This window comes from Salvelinus fontinalis, chromosome 1, assembly GCF_029448725.1.
Source record: "Salvelinus fontinalis isolate EN_2023a chromosome 1, ASM2944872v1, whole genome shotgun sequence".
NCBI lineage: Eukaryota > Metazoa > Chordata > Actinopteri > Salmoniformes > Salmonidae > Salvelinus > Salvelinus fontinalis.
In genome coordinates this window covers 21578396-21595630 of record NC_074665.1, presented here as the reverse complement: position 1 = coordinate 21595630, position 17235 = coordinate 21578396, and the positions used below count along the sequence as shown (strand labels likewise).

At 42.7% G+C, this 17235-nt stretch overlaps 1 protein-coding gene across 4 annotated transcripts in view; it reads left to right on the top strand.

The window, feature by feature from the left end:
* The window catches only part of pemt (phosphatidylethanolamine N-methyltransferase), an 88745-nt gene that overhangs the window by 47383 nt on the left and 24127 nt on the right, over window positions 1–17235 (top strand). For all 4 annotated transcript variants that reach the window (XM_055903745.1, XM_055903657.1, XM_055903834.1 and 1 more), the window contains exons 4-5: window positions 2112–2257; window positions 14180–14291. In XM_055903745.1, the coding sequence (XP_055759720.1) occupies window positions 2112–2257; window positions 14180–14291 (258 nt within the window). The remainder of the gene's footprint in view (window positions 1–2111; window positions 2258–14179; window positions 14292–17235) is intronic.

Genomic DNA, 17235 nt, shown 5'->3' with positions numbered 1-17235 from the left:
ATTATACATGATGGGATGTTAATTTGTTAATTAACTCAGGAACCACACCTGTGTGGAAGCACCTGTTTTCAATATACTTTGTATCCCTCATTCACTCAAGTGTTTATTTTATTTTGTCAGTTACCTTAGCAACGTGTCTGACTTATCTTCTGACTTAACATTACTTGTTTCTACTTGAATACCTGCTTTGGTCCAGTGCATGCTAAAAAGTGCAAGTTAATTAATTGCTTAATTAATTAATTGCTTAATTAACTCCGGAACCTGCTTTCAATATACTTTATCTCTCACTTGCTGGAGTGTTTTCTTTATTTTGGCAGTTAACTGCAGTGCGTCCATTTTAGTCGCTTATTTGCCAAAATATGTTCCTGTGCAACCTGGAATTTTAATTTCGGAGCACCAGTGTGCCAAGAAAAATGAAGGGTTCTTTAATATTTTTTATGTTTTCATTGTGATCCTACATTTCTTTGTGTGCACTTACATTTTTCAACTTAGCTGCAAACGTGCTCTTTGTAAAAAAATAATAAAAAATAATAATAATAATAATAATTTTAAAAAATAGGCTAGCATAGATCCCTGGCCTGTATGTGTGTGCGCGCATAGCTTTTGTTTGTGCACATTATGTATGGAAAACTAAGTGCCAGACCATAAGAGGAAACTAGGTTAGTATCAGAAGAAAACTAGGTTAGGAGAGCTGGCAGTAGGGTCTGTATTGTTGTGATGTGTACATTTCTGTAGCATTGCATTCAACTTCAAAGGCAGACTACCAGGAATTGTGTGTGGGTGCTGGGCTCCTGTTAGGAACACCTGCTGCCGAAGACTCACTGTGGCAGGTGTGATTTGAGATGGAAGGGGAGGAGTAACTCACTGTCTTTGTAATTCTCTGTTACTGTCATTTTCATTGGTCATTGTTCATTATTTTTGCTTCAGTTGAAGGTAAGTTTCTGTCTGTCATTTGTCACCACCTTTTTTTGTGTGAAAATTTCAAAAATAACCAACAAATGAATGTCACCTTTAAACTCTGTCTGGTTAACATCAACTCAGGGAGATAGTTCAAGATTGACGTCGAAGTTGGACGTCTATCCATGTCCTGAGGATGTCAGGAAATGCTTTCAAAACTGGCCACTAGAGGCAACAGTGAGCGCTATTACCATCAAGTAGGCTCTGGTTTTATTAGGGCGTTGTGAATGGTGGTGCATGGGTGCAATCCTATGATCCCAGTCGTGGAAACTGCTTTTAATTTTTTTTGTTTAAACCCTATCCCAAACCTTAACTCTTACCTTAACCATTCAGAATGAGTTCCTTAACTTTTAAAATGTTTACATTTGGAGAAATGGAAGGATACAGAACAGTAGGAGTAACCAGGAACTTCGAAATGTAATGTTTGGAGAAAGTAGATGAAAGTCTAATTCTACTGTGAGACTGTGAGAGCCTGTTGCATAGTGTCCATGACAACAGGAAATAAATCACAACCAAATAAAGTAATGGGAAACGTTTTCTTATCAGATCATGGGTTAAGTTGGGAGTCCTTCAAAGTTTTACTGTGTACTTTGATATTAAATATAATCAAGATCATTCTCCGTTATATCGCTGGTGTTCCCTGATCATTTATCATGAAACTCTAAACATGTTATGGGTATTGTGCGTAGAGGGCTCAGAGTATACACAGTATCTCTGTTTTTCAATCCAAACCCCTGGGAATGTTTACTTTTGGCCATCATTATCAGATACATTGCTTAAATTGTTTGTGTTTGCTCTTTTCAACAAAACATTAACCCAAGTTTAATTTCAGTGATGTGTTGACCTTAAGATACTAGGCCAGCTTTGCGTACTTCATTGACATACGTGTTGAATCATCTCTCCTGTTTCATATGTATGATTATGTTAACAAAAACAAGGCTGCCTGCTAATTTCTAGCCTTATCTCCCCTTTCCCCCTTCTTCTCTGTTCTTCCTTCTCTCTTCTCTCTCCACTTCTCTCTCGTCTCCCTTCGCTTCTCTCTGTTCTTTCATCTCCTCTTTTCCTCCTCTCTTCTGCTCCTCTCCATCTGCACCTTTACCTCTTCCTATCCCTTAATCCTCCCCTTCTCCCCCACGCCCCTTCCCTCTCTCCAGTATGACAGTGGCGATGAAGGCCCAGGCGAGGTGGGAGGTGATGGCCAGCCCAGAGGTGTTCTACGCGGGGGCAGCTCTCATGGCCCTGGGCTCTGTCTTGGTGGTCACCAGCTTCCTGGCTCTCGGATTCACTGGGACCTTCCTGGGTGGGTCTTAAAGTTGCTCTCCACTGCTTTTCAGAATATATTATAGACCTATTAGGGTTCTTAAATTTGCGTTTCATTTGTTTTTATTGTGGTGACGTTTGTGCAAATGCTGTGATATAGCAGAAAGGTTGTGAGACTTAACGTTAGCACAGTAAATACATGAGACTTAAAAAGTGCAGTGTGTGGGAGTTTCTTTTGATACACTGAGAGTCCCCAAAAATTAGGAACACCTTCCTAATATTGAGTTGCACCCATTTTGCCCTCAGAACTGCTTCAATTAATCAGGGCATGGACTCTGTAAGGTGTTGAAAGCATTCCACAGGGCCCATCTCGACTCCAATGCTGTCCTTTGGGTAGTGGACATTTTTGATACCCAGCAGCGTTGCAGTTCTTGACACACTCAAACCGGTGTGCCTGGCAACTACCACCAATGTTACCTCTTGGCTGCGGGCCTGCAGCTCCCCTCAGACTGCCGCACAGAAGAAATTAAAACTTCACTCAACTTACTCGTGTTTTCCCCTTTAGTTATTAACATTATCAACGTTTCGCTCTACTGTTGGAATTGTGATCGAATCAACACAATATTATCCACTTTCAATGTAACATACCGTAACAAAACAAACTATGCAAGACATAGTATGCTAAACAAACTATGCAAGAGATGTGCTTCTAGGCAGAGTGCATTGGAGTAGAATTCTATTGCATGAACAAAAGCTGAAGAACATACACACATCCAGGTACGTTTTGCAGGTGCTGGAGTTGTAGGTGAATTCATGAAAAGGGAAAATGCCGCGCACTGCTTCTCATGCTTCCAGGTGATTTTACTATAACAAGATTTCGACCCTTAGGTCTTCATCAGGCATGCATATCCCAGGTGGGGGTGGAAGGTCCTATATACAGTTGAAGTCTGAAGTTTACATGCACCTTAGTCAAATACATTTAAACTCAGTTTTTCACAATTCCTGACATTTAATCAGAGTAAAAATGTATTGTCTTAGGTCAATTAGGATCACCACTTTATTTTAAGAATGTGAAATGTCAGAATAATAGTAGAGAGAATGATTTATTTCAGCTTTTATTTATTTCTTCACATTCCAAGTGGGTCAGACGTTTACATACACTCAATTAGTGTTTGGTAGCATTGCCTTTAAATTGTTTAACTTGGGTCAAATGTTTCGGGTAGCCTTCCACAAGCTTCCCACAATAAGTTGGGTGAATTTTGTCCCATTCCTCCTGACAGAGCTGGTGTAACTGAGTCAGGTTTGTAGGCCTCCTTGCTCGCACACGCTTTTTCAGTTCTGCCCACATATTTTCTATGGGATTGAGGTCAGGGCTTTGTGATGGCCACTCCAATACCTCAACTTAGTTGTCCTTAAGCCATTTTGCCACAACTTTGGAAGTATGTTTTGGGTCATTGTCCATTTGGAAGACCCATTTGCGGCCAAGCTTTAACTTCCTGACTGATGTCTTGAGATGTTGCTTCAATATATCCACATAATATTCAATCTTCATGATGCCATCGATTTTGTAAAGTGCACCAGTCCTTCCTGCAGCAAAGCACCCCCACAACATGATGCTGCCACCCCCGTGCTTCACGGTTGGGATGGTGTTCTTCGGGTTGCAAGCTTCCCCCTTTTTCCTCCAAACATAATGATGGTCATTGTGGCCAAACAGTTCAATTTTTTCAAGTTTCATCAGAGGACATTTCTCCAGAAAGTACGAATTTTATCCCCTTGTGCAGTTGCAAACCGTAGTCTGGCTTTTTTATGGCGGTTTTGGAGCATGTCGATATGGGACTCGTTTTACTGTGGATATAGATACTTTTGTACCTGTTTTCTCCAGCATCCTCACAAGGTCCTTTGCTGTTGTTCTGGGATTGATTTGCACTTTTCGCACAAAATATGTTCATCTCTGGGAGACAGAACGCATCTCCTTCCTGAGCGGTATGATGGCTGTGTGGTCCCATGGTGTTTATACTTGCATACTATTGTTTGTACAGATGAACGTGGTACCTTCAGGCATTTGGAAATTGCTCCCAAGGATGAACCAGACTTGTGGAGGTCTAAAATTGTTTTTCTGAGGTCTTGACTGATTTCTTTTGATTTTCCCATGATGTCAAGCAAAGAGGCACTGAGTTTGAAGGTAGGCCTTGAAATACATCCACAGGTACACCTCCAATTGACTCAGGCTAATTGACATCATTTATCCGAAGCTTCTAAAGCCATGACATAATTTTCTGGAATTTTCCAAGCTGTTTAAAGTTAACTTAATGTTTGTAAACTTCTGACCCACTGGAATTGTGATACAGTGAATTATAAGTGAAATAATCTGTCTGTAAACAATTGTTGGAAAAATTACTTGTGTCATGCACAAAGTAGATGTCCTAACCGACTTGCCAAAACTACAGTTTGTTAACAAGAAATTTGTGGAGTGGTTGAGAAACGAGTTTTAATGACTCCGACTTAATTGTATGTAAACTTCCGACTTCAACTGTAGTTAAAATTATTGGTAAATGTGGGCTTAGCTAAAGAGGACACAGACACGACGCTGCATATAACTTAGAAAACATGGCCGTCAATCATGGCAAGTTTCTTGAGCTTATGTCTGCCTACAAGAGCATGTTAGTGATTGCATTGAGAAGAGCAAGAAGCAGATGGGAAGTAAGGAAGAGGGTCCTTGGTAACTATGATGTCCAAAACAACAGCAAATAAAGTCATTGAAGTCATCAGATTATTGATTCAGCAGACAGTTGCTGTTGAAGTGAGAAAGGCAGGGATGTTCTCAGTAGAAATGGACACAACACAGGATTTAACATCCAAAGACCAGTGAGCGGTAGTTCTGCGATAAGACACTGATGTTGTCCACCAGAGACTCATTGCGGTTATTGACTGTGAGTCATCGACTGGACAGTATTTTGTAGACCTTGTGAAACAGACCCTTGAGAAGATGGACATAGATATCAAACAGTGTGTTGGTAATGCAACAGACAGCGCAGCTAATATGCAGGGACAATACAGGGGCTTCTCTGCACTGCTCACAGGAGTCTCCTAACCAAGTACACATATGGTGTTACTCACATGTCCTCAACCTTGTGCTAACTGACACCACTGGGGTTGTTGTGGCAAGTGATTACCTTTTCTCACTACTGAATGACATTGCAGTGTTCGTTCGAGATTCCTACAAGCGCATGAAGCTATGGGAGGAAACCAGTGAGGACAGGAGACACAGACGGCTTGATGTAATTGGTGAAACACGCTGGTGGGCTAAAGACGAGGCTTTGAGGAAAGTATTTGGAAGCTTTGCAAAGCCTGACTGTGCTCTTTACACGGATGTGGTCATCACTATGGAAAGAATTGAAAAGAATGTGACCATAAAACCTGCCATCCGATGCAGGGCCCAAGGGTACATGGATGCTCTCCTAAAGTATGAAACCATACTTACAGCTGAGTTTTTTCTCAGGATTTTTGAGCAGATGGCCCCTCTCTCTAAATACTTGCAAACAAGTGGCATGGATATCGTAACAGCACAACACTTGGTGACAGGAACAGAGGATAACCTGAGAAAGTGTGCCCAGACTTTAAAGGTGTGAAGAGGGCAGCAGACGACTTTGAGTGGGCCAATGGCATTCTGGAGGAGTATCAGGACTGTGATGCCAAAGCTCAGATTGCTCTCCCAGAGAAGAGAACAAAAAAAAGAAGACAAAACCAAGTGAGTTGGCAGAAGACGAGCCCATTGCTAATGCAGACATGGATTACAAAATCAAGATCCACAATGTGGTACTGGACACTGTTGTTGAAAGTATTCACCGACGTTATGCAGCAAATGCAGTGAACCCCAAGCATTTTCCTGAGATCAGAGAAAAGGGCCTTCCAAAGACAGCCATTAAGGAGCTCAGCAAATGCTTACTGGAATTTGATGAACATGCCACTGTTGAGGCATTGCAGGCTGAACTGATGCACAATGGTGGGAAAGACTGAAACAGTCAGCATTGGAGGAGTACAACACCAGGGCTGCCGCCGCCAGTGATGAATCATGGGAAGGCTTTGAGGATCCTGATGAAAGTGTGGAGTTGGTGAGCAGAAGTTGTTCCACATGTTTAAACTGCCCGATATGCTGCTATCTACTCCTGTCTCAGCACAATCTGCTCACGGATGCGTATCACATCATTGGTTCGGGCTACAAGTTCCTCCTCACCCTATCCATCACTCAGGTGGCTTGTGAGAGGACCTTCTCCACCCTGAAATTTGAAGAACTGCCGAAGAACCTTCCTCACTCGAGAACCTTGAAGCGTTCCTTTTGATGGCAACAGAGGAGATTCTTATGGGACTTCACAAAGATGCCATCATTGACAAGATGGCAGAGAGCAGTGAGTTACTGCGCCGCCTACTGGTTTACTAGTGGTTATTACTTACTGGTTACTCTGAAGTAGCTATGCTATGACTCTTCCTTAACAGGCTGACAAGGGTGAAAACAAAAATCTGTGAGTTAAAGTTTTTTTTTTTTACCTTTATTTAACCAGTTAGGCTAGTTGAGAACAAGTTCTCATTTACAACTGTGACCTGGCCAAGATAAAGCAAAGCAACACAAACAACAACACAGCGTTACACATGGAATAAACAAACATACAGTCATTAATACAGAAGAAAAGTCTATATACAGTATGTGCAAATGAGGTAGGATAAGGTACAGAGGCATGTTTTTTGGGACTTTTGTATTATACTTGCAGTTATGTAGCTGTCGTCTCTTTGGCATCATTAAAAGTGAAGACGGTTATTTTATCAAATCAATTCTCTGTAATTATTATTACGTGATTAAACTAATCATGTAAACGTAATTAACTAGGACGTTGGGGCACCAAGGAAAATCTTCAGATTACAAAGTTATAATTTTCCTAATATAACTCTTCAGATATTTTAATCTGATCAATTAGTCTTCTAATTAATGAATTATTCTTTACCTCACGTCATTCTCATTCCAAAGGTCGTAAATTGTTGGTTATCTGCACGAACTCAGCCTTTACTATGAATCATCAATACCCCAATTGGCTTAATCATTTATTTACTAACTAACTAACTAATCACAGAAATGCATAAACAAACAAACAGTAGATAGGGTTACAAGGAAATGATAGGGGACATTCCCGAGTGGGCTAAGCCGATATGACGGCTTGGTGGACAAAGGAAAGTGGGTGTGGACTGAGAACATGCGGGAAAGACAAAAGGAATCCCTACACAGTTGATATTTATATTAATTGAAATGCTAATCCTTTGCACATGAACGCTCACTCATTCGGGAATAATTGCAATCAATATATATTTCGCCCAGTGTGTCGTCATGATCTCTGTTGGAATCGTCAGTCCGTCTGTTGGAGAGTTAATCCGAGTCTCTTTCTCTCTCTCTCTGCTTCCCTGAAGATCAGTCTTTCGTGGTTAGAATGGATACTTTCAGAGTACCATTCAGAAATGTTCTCATAGATAGATGCTTCAGCGGTTATCGGTAACAGCATCCCAGGTTTACATAATTTCTAGCTGCAGACTAGTAATTAGTATCTAAGATTTGCTCTTATTCTGTTCGGATCGATAGTCTGAGTTTAACCATTTCCCACCGTGTAGCCAATGCTCCACGTGGTATGGTTAGGAATTCAACAACCATTGCCACCTTAGCTTACACAGAGTTTTTTGTGGTATGAAGAGGATTTCCTCAGGAGGGTTTTTTATTTGTAACAATAGAAAAGGCGGTTCTATGATTCCAGATCATGTCTGTGTTCACAGGGGCGGGCCAATGACTTAGTTAAACTTTAAAGGGAATACAATTTTCTCAATTAAAGGTTTAACATCACATTACATAATTACACAAATAGTTTCATCTTTACTCATTCATTCTATACAAGAATTAGATGCAAACCCCATACTTGAGAAATGTACAGTTTCAGAAATATAATTGTGTGTTTCTTGTCCTCTCAGAGGTCACCAAATGAAACACACTCGTCATACCCGTCCCTTAAGTGTCCACGAACCATTCCCACCTCCTCACAAGTGGACATTTTGTTTCAAATTCCCATTTTGGGGATTTAGGAGTTCACCATGTGAAATCCTTCGTTCTCTCTGTGTCTCCCTTTCTGCATGACCATGGGGAGAGAGTCTCCGCCAGGAATTTATGGCCTGAGATAACAGAACCTGGTTGTAGGAGAGAGTGAGAGCGAGGGAGAAGCCACTATCTATACCCAGAAAGGGCCACTTCCTGACAATGTTCAATTTCATTGACTCATTTCATTGAGTGTATAGATGTGTTAATTTTTGTGCTGTTTGCTTTATGGACACAAGTGAATGAACATTGTAATTTAATATTTTTTGTAGAGGAGTGCTTTTTCGTCTTTTTTATTATAAACTCAGCAAAAAAAGAAACGTCCCTTTTTCAGGACCCTGTCTTTCAAAGATAATTCCTAAAAATCCAAATAACTTCACAGCTCTTCATTGTAAAGGGTTTAAACACTGTTTCCCATGCTTGTTCAATGAACCATAAACAAGTAATGAACATGTACCTGTGGAACGGGGGTTAAGACACTAACTGCTTAAAGACGGTAGGCAATTAAGGTCACAGTTATGAAAACTTAGGACACTAAAGAGGCCTTTCTACTGACTCTGAAAAACAACAGATGTGTCCAGGTCAATAAATTGCAATGTACCTATTGTGAGATGCCTAAGACAGCGCTACAGGACGGACAGCTGATCGTCCTCGCAGTGGCAGACCACGTGTAACAACACCTGCACAGGATCGGTACATCTGAACATCACACCTGCGGGACAGTACAGGATTAGTCACAACAACTGCCCGAGTTACTCCAGGAACGCACAATCCCTTCATCAGTGCTCAGACTGTCCGCAATAGGCTGAGAGAGCTCTTATAAGTTGGTCAGAAAAACCCTTTGCTGTGTTGTGACTATTCATACACATGTTAGGCACTATACATACGTAACCTTTCAGGCAGAAATTGGTCATGTCAGTGGTTGTGCGTTCATGCCCCTGTACCCCCTGCCCTCGCCTCGCTCATCTTCCTCAACCCCTGTCACCCGTCTCTTAATGCATATATACTTTACATAATACATACATAATCTGTTGTAAAGTATGGCTGACCGGACTACCAACGCCAGTACACTTTATTTTAATTCCACCAACGCAAACAAACACTTATTAACAATGAAAGAAAAATTGTATCACCAGATGTATGTCTTTTCAAGGTCAAACCCTTCACTATCTACTATTTGTCATTCTTTATTCCGCCATTTTAGTACTGTTGCAAGGTATGACCGAACAGACTACCAGGACCATTATCCTACATTTTAAGTCCAACTGTGCAAACAAACACATTCGTATCAACAACAAACTAATATCAGAATATTACCCCCAGCTGGGCTTGTTTTCAAAGATGACCCCCTCACCACCTACTTTGAGAACCAGACTGATCTCGAAGTCCAAATCGACTTACAGGAGCAATTAGGGTTAAGTGCCTTGCTCAAGGGAACATCGATAGATTTTTCACCTCGTCAGCTCGGGGATTCGAACCAGCGACTTTTCGGTTACTGGCCCGCTAGGCTACATGCTGCCCTGTGATTTACGCCGCGCTATGATTTGGTATGAAACATCCATAGGGCTCCGCTGCTTACTCAGCCTCTGTTCACGCTCAGTCTGTTGTCCTCCTAAGGCCTCCTGTTGTTGATTACATTTTTCGTATTGCTCAGGTCCGTCTTTCTCCCTGCCTCAGAGCTTGTTTAAAAATAACTAAAAATCAATGTTGACTCACTCTGAATCCCACAATGTTTTGAAGCTCCCGAGTCCAATTCTTATGTCAGTTTCTACGTTTCTTTTTTATGTCTTCTACTGCGGAGGTCAATAGGCCCTGAAGGAAGATAAAGGTGTCAACATTACGCTTGGAATAATCGAATCAGGCAGCGGTTACTTGTGTTTACTGCCATGGGGTGTGAGTGGGTAACTGTGATTTAGAATGAGCTACAGTGCCATAGCTCCTAAAGTTAAACCAAGCCCATTGGCTGTGGAGCAGCTAAGTGAACAATGATGGCTGTTTATGAAGTTCGTGTTTATCCTCGTAACGGGTGAAGGTGGATTTTTAGGTTCTGTAGACTAGGACGAATAACATACCAATTGACATGAGGGGAGGTAAACTGACGAGTTCGTTTTGAGGTGATTCCGAAGAGAGGAAATGTTTGTGGGGCCTCCAAACCTCTAAAAATGTCATGTTGGGTGCATGCAGCTACACCGTTTCGATATTGTGTTCATAAGAGCGGGGATGATTAACAGAAAATTATCGTGACGACCGAACTGACCACTTACCGAGGATATCAGTAAATATAAATAGTTACCTATACGGAAATGTGATGTTTGAAATGAATTAAGTCTGCTAATTTGACCAATTGCTAACGGGTACGTTGATAGCTATGCCATTCAAATTAGTAGTAGTTTTAAGGGTAATATAAAAAAGTAACGGAGGTGCACATTATCGTTATAAACGTATCATTCTAATGGGTTTTTGTCCATATACCACAGCTCTTGTGTTCATGTTTTTCTCTGAAACTCTCTTTAATCATGTAGACAGAAAACATGAGCTTACCACTTATATTTTTCACCTTTAAGCCATCATGTGAATGCTGAGTGTCATTTGTTTTGTTTTTTACGTCAGAGACCGGTATTTCTAATACTCAAAGAATACATAAAGCAGAGCCACATCAGTTTGGTGGGAGGGGGGCTTGGAGTCTCTTGATAATGTAGTGTACTGTAAAGAAACCCTCCTTCAGTGACTTTGGTCATTTGTCAACAAATCTGGGTTTGAAGACTTGTAACCAAATTGAAAAATATAGTTATCTTCTAAAGTGACGCAGAGAAAGTCAATTTAGCTTACCGTGGTTTTGTTATGACGCCCTAAAAGCCAGGTTTCTATTCAGCCAAGATTTGTTGATGTAAGTCTATCACACAGACTACATAATGTAACCCATTAAATATAAAACATGTATTTACCTGCCTTTTCTTACATTTGGCATTTTAAAGAGAAAATGAAAATGGCCATCTGTGTAAATTAGAAAAGATCAACTTGTGTGTTTTACTTAGAGAGGTACTGTTTGTATGGAAAATAATTCACACTGCAGTCGAAGCCATGCGGGTTCTCCAATTACACTGAGCTATGCCTCAGCCTACACCTTACTTTAGTGTCATCTCCCTTCGTCCCTACCGCTCTCCACCTTTCACCTACCAATCCAAACAGCTGAGGGGTATACTACGAAGCGGGATAGAGGAGCTAATCTAAATTCAGAGTTGAACTCTGGATAACCGTTGCCACGAAGGTGACTCACATTTTTGACAGAAATCAGATTCTCTCCCTCTCGCAAAAATTACATCATCCTCCCTTTCATTTGAGGAAGATGATCAAATATTTTGTGTTAAAAATATTAATATTAAAATTCCTATCAAACTGCAAATTTAGCAATGGCATTTTGTATGACCATTATTTGATCAATAGGATTGGAAAAAAGGGTGCCTGTTCATTGATAAGACGGCATTAATGATACATGTAATAAAAGAAAGATGGCACTTCTAATTAAGAAATAAGGCCCGAGGGGGCGTGGTATATGGCCAATATACCACAGCTAAGAGCTGTTCTTAAGCACGACGCAGCTCGGAGTGCCTGGATAAAGCCCTTAGCCATGTTATGTATGTTGGCAATGTACCACAAACATTGCAGCATTACCACAAAAATGGAGGAGGCAAGTGGAAGGGGGAGAAGATAAGGAACTTGTCTGTCCTGCATTAAAGACCAAAATTGGTAAAAGATTGTGATAAATAAAACTGGTGTACTTTTTTATTTAAGGCCCAAAAAATGTACAGCTGCGCCATACAGCTGCGCCATACAGACTTGGAGTTACAGCAGGCCACAAATGTGCATGTGTCTACTCAAACGGTCAGAAACAGACTCCATGAGGGTGGTATGAGGGCCCGACATCCACAGGTGGGGGTTGTGCTTACAGCCCAACACCGTGCAGGACGTTTGACATTTGCCAGAGAACACCAAGATTGGCAAATTCGCCACTGGCGCCCTGTGCTCTTCACAGATGAAAGCAGGTTCACACTGAGCACATGAGCACATGTGACAGACGTGACAGAGTCTGGAGACGCCGTGGAGAACGTTCTGCTGCCTGCAACATCCTCCAGCATGACCGGTTTGGCGGTGGGTCAGTCATGGTGTGGGGTGGCATTTCTTTGTGGGGCCGCACAGCCCTCCATGTGCTCGCCAGAGGTAGCCTGACTGCCATTAGGTACCGAGATGAGATCCTCAGACCCCTTGTGAGACCATATGCTGACACATGCACATTTGTGGCCTGCTGGAGGTCATTTTGCAGGGCTCTGGCAGTGCTCCTCCTTGCACAAAGGCGGAGGTAGCGGTCCTGCTGCTGGGTTGTTGCCCTCCTACGGCCTCCTCCACGTCTCCTGATGTACTGGCCTGTCTCCTGGTAGTGCCTCCATGCTCTGGACACTACGCTGACAGACACAGCAAACCTTCTTGCCACAGCTCGCATTGATGTGCCATCCTGGATGAGCTGCACTACCTGAGCCACTTGTGTGGGTTGTAGACTCTGTCTCATGCTACCACTAGAGTGAAAGCACCGCCAGCATTCAAAAGTGACCAAAACATCAGCCAGGAAGCATAGGAACTGAGACGTGGTCTGTGGTCACCACCTGCAGAACCACTCCTTTATTGGGGGTGTCTTGCTAATTGCCTATAATTTCCACCTTTTGTCTATTCCATTTGCACAACAGCATGTGAAATTTATTGTCAATCAGTGTTGCTTCCTAAGTGGACAGTTTGATTTCACAGAAGTGTGATTGACTTGGAGTTACATTGTGTTGTTTAAGCGTTCCCTTTATTTTTTTGAGCAGTGTATATTTACTATATATTTACAAAGAAATATACAGAAAAATATATATAAACGCAACATGCAACAATTTAAATGTTTTACTTAGTTACAGTTCATAAAAGGAAATCAGTCAATTGAAATGAATCAATTGGGCCCTAATCTATGGATTTCATATGACTGGGCAGGGGCGCAGGTGTATAGGCCCACCCACTTGGGAGCCAGGCCCAGCCAATTAGAATTCGTTTTTTTTACCACAAAAGGGCTATATTACAGACAGAAATACTCCTCAGTTTCATCAGCGGTACGGGTTGCTGGTCTGAGACGATTCCGCAGGTGAAGAAGCTGGATGTGGAGGTCCTTGACTGGTGTGGTTACACGTGGTCTGCGGTTGTGAGGCCGGTTGGACATACTGACAAGTTCACTAAAATGACGTTGGAGTCGGCTTATGTTAGAGAAACTAACATTCAATTCTCTGGCAACTGCTCTGGTGGGAATTCCTGCAGTCAGCATACGTATTGCACATCCCTTCAAAACGTGAGACATCTGTGGCATTGTATTGTGTGACAAAACTGCACATTTTATAGTGACTTTTTATTGTCCCCAGCACAAGGTGCACCTGTGTAATGATCATGCTGTTTAAACAGCTTCTTGATATGCCACACCTGTCAGGTGGATGGATTATCTTGGCAAAGGAGAAATGCTCACTAACAGGAATGTAAACAAATGTGTGCAATTCTTTTTAAATGAAATAAGATTTTTGTGCATATGAAACATTTCTGGGATCTTTCACTTCAGCTCATGAAACATGGACCAACACATTACATGTTGCGTTGATATTGGTGATTGGAAATGATGCAGACAATAACATTGATAGAGCCACAATCTATCTGCAATATTAAAGCTGATCAGTGTGGCTTGTGAGGGTAGTGGTGGGTAGTGTATCTGGTCACCTACAGTGTGATGTATTGAATATCTTATGTACGTACGTGTGTTTCTTCCAGGTGACTATTTTGGGATCCTGATGGAAGAGAAAGTGAAAGGTTTCCCCTTCAATGTAACTGAGAACCCTATGTACTGGGGCAGCACTGCCAACTATCTGGGACTCGCATTCATGTAAGTCTGTGTGTCCGTGTGTGTGTGTGTGAGAGAGAGAGCTTGTGGGTGCGAGAGAGAGCGTGTTTGAGTGTATGTTTGTGCTAGGTGTGTGTGCATTGGTTTGTTTGTTTGGCTAGCCGAAAACCCATAATTCTCCGGTCTCTGTCCCAGATCCACTCACACTGTCTGATTGGCCAGACATAATGACGGCAATATAAGTAATATTCATCATAACAGGAAGTCGGTACAATGGCTCCGTAGGACATAAATTACATGACCAAAAGTATGTGGACACCTGCTCATCGAACATCTCATTCCAAAATCATGGGCATTAATATGGAGTTGGTCCCCCCTTCGCTGCTATAACAGCCTCCACTCTTCTGGGAAGGCTTTCCACTAGATGTTGGAACATTGCTGCAGGGACTTGCTTCCATTGAGCCACAAGCATTAGTGAGGTCGGGCTGATGTTGGGCGATTAGGCCTGGCTCGCAGTCGCCGTTCCATTTCATCCCAAAGGTGTTCAATAGGGTTGAGGTCAGGGCTCTGTGCAAGCCAGTCAAGTTCTTCCACACCAATCTCGACAAACCGTTGCTGTATTGACCTCGCTTTGTGCACCGGAGCATTGTCATGCTGAAATAGGTAAGGGCCTTCCCCAAACTGTTGACACAAAGTTGGAAGCACAGAATCGTCTGGAATGTCATTGTATGATGTAGCGTTAAGATTTCCCTTCACTGGAACTAAGGGGCCTAGCCCGAACCATGGAAAACAGCCCCTGACCATTATTCCTCCATTACCAAACTTTACAGTTGGCACTATGCATTGGGGCAGGTAGCGTTCTCCTGGTGTCCGGCTAACCTAAATTCTTCCGTCAGACTGCGAAATGGAGAAGTGTGATTCATTACTCAAGAGAACACGTTTTCACTGCTCCTTGAGTACAATGGAGGCGAGGTTTACACACCTCCATCTGATGCTTGGCATCATGCATGGCGATCTTCGACTTGTGTGTGACTGCTCGGTCATGGAAACCCATTTCATGAAGCTTCCGATGAACAGTTCTTGTGCTGACGTTGCTTCCAGAGGCAGTCTGGAACTCGGTAGTACGTGCTTCAGCACTCAGCGGTCCCGTTCTGTGATCTTGTGTGGCCTACCACTTTGCAACTGAGACGTTATTTCTCCTAGATGTTTCCTAGACGTTTCACAATAACAGCACTTACAGTTGACCGTGACAGCTCTAGCAGGGCAGAAATTTGACGAACTGACTTGTTGGAAAGGTGGCATCCTATGATGGTGCCACGTTGAAAGTCACTGAGCTCTTCAGTAAGGCCATTCTACTGCCAATGTTTGTCTATGGAGATTGTATTGCTATTTGCTTGATTTGATAAACCTGCTTGCGTCTGTGCGTGAGAGATGTCTTTCCTCTTGACGGGGAGGACTGACCTGCCCTCAAGTATTGTTCTTGTGTTCCTGGGCCATTTGCCATGCGGCCCCAGGTGTCGTCCCATGTAGCATAGTTTGTAGAGCATGGCACTTGCAACGCCAGGGTTGCGGGTTCCATTCCCACGGAGGACTAGTATGAAAAAAGTATGTAAATGTATGTTCTTACTACTGTAAGAGCGTCTGCTAAATTACTAAAATGTAAATGCATGAAAATTGTACAGGAAGCACATGAGATGGTGGGGGCTACATATTCTCCACTCATCAGACAGAGCAGGAAGTCCACAATTACCCCTAATGGAGGTCTCAGTGTGCACTAGGGCTCAGTTGGTAGCCTAGACTGCAGCTCCAAATCAGCCTGCACTCTCAGTGTAAAATACAACATATTGTCTGCTGTTGCTCTTTCCGCTGTTGTTCCTTCCTGCACACTGTCTTGTACTCTCATTATATGGAATTAGTTTGATGATGGTATAAACGGTTTGTTCTCTTGTCATTAGGATGTTAACTATTCCATCATCATGTTAAATGTGCAACCAGAGGGAAAAAAATTCTAGATCACCTGTACTCCACACACAGAGATGCGTACAAAGCTCTCCCTCGCCCTCCATTTGGTAAATCAAATCCGACAACAACTCTATCCTCCTGATTCTTGCTTACAAGCAAAAATTAAAGCAGGAGGCACCAGTGACTCGGTCTATAAAAAAGTGGTCAGATGAAGCAGATGCTAAACTACAGGACTGTTTTGCTATCACAGACTGGAACATGTTCCGGGATTCTTCCGATGGCTTTGAGGAGTACACCACATCAGTCACTGGCTTTATCAAAAAGTGCATTGAAGACGTCGTCCCCACAGTGACTGTACGTACATAACCCAACCAGAAGCCATGGATTGATTACAGGCAACATTCGCACCGAGCTAAAGGGTAGAGCTGCCGCTTTCAAGGTGCGGTACTCTAACCCGGAAGCTTACAAGAAATCCTACAATGCCCTGCGACGAACCATCAAACAGGCAAGCGTCAATACAGGGCTAAGATTGAATCATACTACACCGGCTCCGACGCTCGTCTTATGTGGCAGGGCTTGCAAACTATTACAGACTACAAAGGGAAGCACAGCCGCGAGCTGCCTCGTGACACGAGCCTACCAGACGAGCTAAATCACTTCAATGCTCGCTTTGAGGCAAGCAACACTGAGGCATGCATGAGAGCTTCAGATGTTCCAGGCAACTGTGTGATCACGCTCTCCGTAGCCGACGTGAGTAAGACCTTTAAACAGGTCAACATACACAAGGCTGCGGGGCCAGACGGATTACCAGGACGTGTGCGCCGGGCATGTGCTGACCAACTAGCAGGTGTCTTCACTGACATTTTCAACATGTCCCTGATTTAAGTCTGTAATACCAACATGTTTCAAGCAGACCACCATAGTGCCTGTGCCCAATAACGCAAACGCAACCTGCCTAAATGACTACAGACCCGTAGCACTCACGTCTGTAGCCATGAAGTGCTTTGAAAGGTTGGTAATGGCT